The sequence below is a fragment of the Camelus bactrianus genome, chromosome 19, assembly GCF_048773025.1.
Source record: "Camelus bactrianus isolate YW-2024 breed Bactrian camel chromosome 19, ASM4877302v1, whole genome shotgun sequence".
NCBI lineage: Eukaryota > Metazoa > Chordata > Mammalia > Artiodactyla > Camelidae > Camelus > Camelus bactrianus.
In genome coordinates this window covers 20,001,563-20,008,050 of record NC_133557.1, presented here as the reverse complement: position 1 = coordinate 20,008,050, position 6,488 = coordinate 20,001,563, and the positions used below count along the sequence as shown (strand labels likewise).

Sequence of the window (6,488 nt, the reverse complement as noted above, 5' to 3'; positions counted from 1 at the left end):
GTGTTACTGGAGGCATCTCAGGCATGAACAGGTGAAATGCTTCACTAGCAAGGATTTTCCAGCATCTGTCTTCTTGGAAGGATACAGATCCCTGGGAAACATGAAAGGAAGGAGGGAGCTACAGGTGGAGGCATGAAGGTTTGCTGGTCGCACTGACGGGGCTGATCACAGCCAGGTCACAAGTAGGGGGTCAATGATGAAGGAAAGGAACTGCCTGAAATTTACACAACTTTTTGGGTTTTATTTGCCTGGTCTGCAGCCCAAGGCAAAATGTTCCCATTTCCTAGTGAAACGGAGACTGCAGTTCTTGGGTTGATTATTGGATTTCTAGAGTGATCCCCAGGAATGGGCCTCTCGTTCCTGCCTGGGCTCTCCTTCAGCTTCCAACGGGTCCCTCTTCCAGGGACCGGAAGTCCCAACACCACACCCATCTCCCCAGAGCTTCTAAGAGCCCAAAAGTCACAGGAGCCAGAAACAAATGGATCTGAAAGTGGTCTTTTATTGGAAAGTCCATGAGAGAGGCAGCCTAGGCTTGGGCATCCTGGATGAGAAGAAGAGGGGTAATGTAGGAGAGGTTAGTGCTGCAGGAACCAGGGCCTGCTTCCCTGGGGACTTCAATGTGCAGCAAGAATGGACTCCATCTGGTAGAAGAAGAGAGAATCAGAGATGTGACTCGGCAAGTCAGAGCACTCAGAGGCAGTGCGGGGCAGGGCTGAGTCTACACATCACCCTTCTCGGGACCCCAGTTAGAGCCTCTGAGTCCCCTCAGTCTCTCCGTCACCTCCCTCTATCCTCTTCCCCACCAATGTGGGATCCTTCCCCACCACTCAGCCTCCCTGTGCCCTCAGGGGTCACTTCTCCCTCCACCCAGTTCTCACCTCAGCTGGGGAGCATCGCCACCCGCGAAGGCGCATCGGACAGCACTTGTAGGGCCATGGACAATCGGAATCGTTCACACACTGCTTAGGGAGATTTGAATCATCCCACTCGGCCAGCATCTCGGGGCAAAAACCAGGATTAGTGTAGAGTTCCATTAGATTTTGTCCCTTAACTGGATCTTGTCCTTTGACTGGATCTTGACCTTCGACTGGATCTTGACCTTTGACCAGACCTCTGCCTTTATAAACACCCTGACCTTTAGGACGACCTGTTGAAAGAAGAAATATCCTCACATTTAGACCAGGTGCCTGGTTCAACTATCTAGTCTTTCCTCCAAGTCCAGCCACAGCTCACTGCAGTGTCCCTCAGACAGGGACTCATGGTAGAGGAGGGTCACCAGCGCTAGCTGAGGTCTGCGCTCTTGGAAGGCTTTTCTGGGCCTTGGGGAAAGGGTCTATGGGTCCACTTCTCCCCTCTCTCCATTCTGGGTCCTGGGACTCTCATGAGGAGATTCCAGACTGGAGCGACTTCCAAAGGTGACAAGGACACATTGTCATCTTTGAGGGAACTGAGTGGAGGGAAAAAGCTGTGAGACACCTGCCAGGAGACCCGAGCTCCAACCTGGTCCTGGAGATTGCCTTCACAATTCCTCACCCCTCTCTAGAACTCAATGTCCTCCTTAGGAAAATAAGAGTCTTCAAACTACATTATTTCTGAGTCCCTGATAGTCCCTAACCTCCTATTCGAGGACTGATGACTTAGGTGATTTTACAGGGCAGACAGGCAGGGGACAGACTCCATACCAACGGCCCAGCTTCAGGCGATGCCTCACTTCACCAAACGTTCTGTCCAAGTACCAACACTTGAGGCCAAGTCTACATCACCATGTTTCTTCCACAAATAGCGCTGATATCTCAGTCCTGGGGTGGAAAGCATGTGGAGCCCACTGGGCAACTTCCTACTTCTCTGGATACACTGGAAACCTGCTGTCCAGGCTGAAGTCTGGGCTCTGGCCCGGCTTGCTGCTCCAGAAGTGCTCCCTCTAAGGACCCAGGCTGCCCCCAGCAGCCTCTCCTTCAACCCAGCCCTGTCTGGGCCACTCACCTTTTACAACAGCTGCCTCGGCTGCCAGTGTCCCAAGGACGAGGAGCACCGCCACCAGGACCAAGAAGCTTTGGGACCTCATGTTGTCAGGAAGGTGTATGGCTAAGAGCTGAGGTCAAGCTCTGTTTTATGCAGCCCCAGCTTGGCCTGGTGCCAAGGGCGGGTCTGTGGTTTCACAAGGGGCAAGACCTAGGTTTTTTAGTTCTACCAGGAAATACCTACCTCCATCCTGGGAGGGATCTTGTGCCTTTCCTCAAGGATTATTAACAGGGAGAGATGGCAGGTAGTGTTACACCATCTCTGAGAGCCCCAAGAGCTATCTCACTTTCTCACCAAGAAGCAGAGCTGGCTGGCCCTTGGGCCCCATTAAGATCAAATTCTTCATATTTAGAATGAATATGAAGCCCAATGAAGAGAAAGGAAATCACCCAAGGTCATTCAACAAGTCAGCAGTAGGTCCAGCTCTGTTTTCAAAGCCGAGGTGTTCCCCCATTACTCCCTGTTCTCGCAAGCCCCAGCCAGACCTACTCGAACAGTTTACCCTTCCCAGCATGAACCTGGGCTTTCCTTTCATTCTACCCTGACCCCAAGAAGAACTCTTGCAGGCAAGTTTGCCTTGAACATCTAATGACTTGATCACTGTACTTTTCCATTTCACAGGTAGTCTCTGAGATGCACCAGCAAAGTAATAGGGAAGGTGGAATTCTAGATCTGGAATGGCATGATGCCCTTGGAATCACAGTGAGAAAGGAGAAAACACTCATAAGATAAGAAGAAGAAAACAGAAATCACCTATAATGTAGACATCTGCAGTGCCTATATCTAACCTGCCTTCCTCCTTCTTAGAACAGTACTCTGTTTCTCCTGAAGAACTCTTGTTTCTTGGTACCATCAACCTATGAATCCAGTGGGGGCTGCTAATCATGAAAGCTTGACACCTTTATTTGAATGGACACTAAGGGGAAGAGTGAAGTCCCTCCTTTTGATAAAGGTGGTAGAAATGAGCCTGGGAACTCCAGGAGCTATGGTTCCAGTCTGGGAGGGGGATCAACTTTTTGAGGAAAAAATGAACCTAATTCACTTAGAAAAGAAGAGGAATGATGGAAAGAGAGGATTCTAAAGGCATCAGCCTTCATTCCCCTTTACCTTGAGAGCAGCTCTTTCCACACCCTTCTGTCAGTTAAATTATGACTTAATAAATTGGCTTCCTGCCTAAGCTAGTCTGAGTTGGTATATGGTCACTGCTACCATAATTGAGAGTAATAAAAATACCCAGATTGGGTATTATCAGGGCCAGAACCTGAAGTGTGGAAATGACTGAGTTGAGTTCCTGGTGAGACAGGAATGAAAGCAAACTAATTATTTTATAGTAAACCAGTTGTTGAAATCTCTATTCGTTGTCTCTTTGGACTCAGACCACATGTCAACCAATGCTGAAACATTAAGGAGATATAAACAAATTTCAGAACATTGGAGGTTGTAGACTACTTAAAAAAAAAATCTCATTTCAAAATAAATTATCAAACCAAAAATGTGTGTAGAACATATCTCTATTCTTTAAAGAATTAAAGCATCAAAATGGCAGACTGTACTCACCTGCCAGATTTTAAAAAAAAAAGCCTATTTCCTGTATTTGTGCCATATTGACCCTTGCTCTTCCCCAATTTTTTTCCCTCTCCATCCTCCCCAGAGGTAACCACCTTCCTGGATTTTCTCTTAATAGGCCTATTCAAGCATCTTGTCCATTTCTTATTGGGTTATCTTTTTCTTATTGATTTATAGAGAAAATAAAATCTCACACATTACTAGTGAGAGTATATATTCATGCAACCATTTGAAAATTAATTTGACATCAGAAAGTAAAATTGAACATGTGCATATGGGTATACAAAGGTAGCTTAATGCTAGAAACTCAATTTATGTAATTCTCCACACTAATAGATTAAAGAAAAAAAATATAAGCTTAGATACAGAGCAGCATTCAATAAAATTCAAGATGCAGTTGTGATACAGAAATAGCAAAATTAGGAATGAGGAATAATTTTTTTTGGTGGACATTTATACAAGCCTCTGTTTTGTACTGAACCAGATCACTTTTCATTCCCTTGTATTCTTTTCAAATTAGATTCTTGGTGATGGAAAACGTTATGAAAACATGTATGTAGAAATCATTCTTTTAAAGTGATAAAAACTACCCTATAGCAAACATCATACATAAATGTGAAAAGTTTTAACCTCTTCTTGTAAAATCAGGAACTATCCCCAATTCTATTCAGTATTATTCTGGACACTCTATTCTATAAATTCAGACAAACAGAAGAAATAAAAGGTGTAAGTATTAGAAAGAAAAAACAAAACTGTCATTATTCATAGATTATACAATTGCATTCATAAAATTTCAAACAAATCTACAGATAAATTGTTAGAATCAATGAGAATTTATCATGGCATACAAAGAAAATACACAAAAATCAATTGTATTCTATACATCAACAACACAAATCAGTAAACAAAATTTTAATGATTTTTATAATCATATAAAAATATAAAACACTTATAAATACATTTAATAACTTTTGTGCAGAACCACTACATAGAAAATTATACAACATTAGTGAGAGATATTTTTAGCACCCTTAAATCAGAAAGGTATACCATGTTCATGGATTGAAAGAATCAATATATATGCCAATTGTCTTCAAAGTGATTTTTAGACTCAATGCAATGAAACCTCCAGAAAGGTTTTTATAAAATAAACCAAAAAAAATTTTGACAACATAATTCTAAAATGTATACAAAAACTGCCAAAGGCAAGATAGTCAAGATACTCTTGAAGAATAATAATTTAATAAGAATTGATACAGCAGATATCAAGATTTATATTAAAGCTGTAATAATTATGATAAAGTGGTATTAGAACAATGATAGATAAATATGTAAAGGAAACACTAGAGAGTCCAAAAACAGATGATTGTACATGTGAGAGCATGTTTTTAGTTTGGTTGTGTTAAAAATATTGCTACAGTTATATTAAGAAGACTGCACATAATAATATTAACATAGGTTCCCTGAGTGGTTCATAGGAGGATGCAGGTTAAGAAGGTAGATGGAAGAAGGGAAAAGGCAAATAAAAGGTAGTTTATAGCAAATAAAAATACATACATACATTCATACATACCAAAAATCTCATCATGCCTGATGTTATCCTATTACATTTATAAGTACATTAGAAAAAGAATGAATATCACTAGATCTCTGTTTACTGACTTCTTAGCGATGTCCATGAAATCTTACCAACAGAAAAAAGAAGTTGGAGAATAGTGTATGTGTTTCGATAATATTTCAGTCGAACATAGAACTCCTGTATTTGACTATGTTTAAGTATGACAACAGAAAAGCGTTTGAAGGAATACACACTGCTGTTAACACTGGTTCCATGGTAATGCTGGGAGTGGACAGGAGACAATCCTTTCTATATATTAGTTTTTCATTTTTTCACTTGTCACACTGTTTATGAAAGTTCAGTTAACAATAAAGTTAAGAAGAAAAAAGGAAATTTTATTTGAGCCAAACTGAGGATTATAATCCAGAAGACAGATTCTCAGAAAGCTCTAAGAACTGTTCCACCAGGCAGAAGTCGAAGGCAAAGGCATGAACATTTCTGAGACAACGGATCATATATCAAAATGACATGCTGATATTTTACAAAAAGTTCACCAAGGATATGTCGTCTAGGTAAGCACAAAGCAAGCAGCAAGTCCTTGACCCCCTAGAGAGCTGGGAAAGAACGCTGTTCTTTTAAGAAGTTACATTGCTAGCGTCAGAAGAAAGGAAAAATATTTATCTTTATGGTTGAGCAGGCACTCCTATCTTTGGGGAAGTTTGGTTAACGTGTAATGCAGATGCTTACTGCACATTAGGTAGGGAGGGAAAAGGCCCAAACGGACACACAGAAAGAATTGTTTTTAATAGAATGTTGTAGAATTTGTCTTTCTTCTTCTTATTTCTAGGATGCTAAATAATGAAGAATTGACCTTCAATGAAAATTCCAAAGTTTACAGAATAATTTAAATACATTGTTAATTTTCATTTAGTATTCTGGCTTTATCTCGTTATGCACTACTTGCAGATGAAAGAATGACTTTGGTTTTAGAAACACTGACACCACTGCGGGTTTGGCAATGTCATCAGAGAAAAGTCCACCAATCTCAGGGAAAAAACACCCTGAAATCACAAATATTTATAAAATATTATTTATAACACTCCATTTAAAATACATAAACCACAACACCAAATAAAAATATATTATTAGCCCAAGAAATAATTAAAAATTCAAACAAGATGCTTTATCCAGTATTAGCTTAATGGCAGGAAGTTCCATTCTTTTCCAATCATTTGGTTAAGTATAGGCCTAACTATAGGTTATACCAAATAAGTGGGCAGGTCTAATTTACTGTCACTTGAGAGAGAGAATTTTATGTTTAATTTTTCTTCTCCTGCCTTAA

The 6,488-nt window shown here is 40.7% G+C and overlaps 1 protein-coding gene across 1 annotated transcript; it reads right to left on the bottom strand.

Moving 5' to 3' along the window:
* Positions 1 to 479: 479 nt before the first annotated feature.
* PI3 (peptidase inhibitor 3) lies at positions 480 to 3,398 on the bottom strand. Its single transcript, XM_045519237.2, has 3 exons — positions 1,984 to 3,398; positions 879 to 1,147; positions 480 to 641 (listed from the first exon to the last, which is right to left on the bottom strand). The coding sequence occupies exons 1-3, from the start codon at positions 2,063 to 2,065 to the stop codon at positions 615 to 617; spliced, it is 378 nt and encodes a 125-aa protein (XP_045375193.1). The 5' UTR covers positions 2,066 to 3,398; the 3' UTR covers positions 480 to 614.
* Between the last annotated feature and the right edge of the window lie 3,090 nt (positions 3,399 to 6,488).

Excerpts from the sequence above, each read along its gene's own strand:
- PI3 (XM_045519237.2), bottom strand. The coding sequence starts at position 2,065 with ATGAGGTCCCAAAGCTTCTTGGTCCTGGTGGCGGTGCTCCTCGTCCTT. Across the intron at positions 1,148-1,983 it reads CGAGGCAGCTGTTGTAAAAG|GTCGTCCTAAAGGTCAGGGT; the intron begins GTGAGTGGCCCA and ends TTCTTTCAACAG. Across the intron at positions 642-878 it reads GGCGATGCTCCCCAGCTGAG|ATGGAGTCCATTCTTGCTGC; the intron begins GTGAGAACTGGG and ends TTCTTCTACCAG.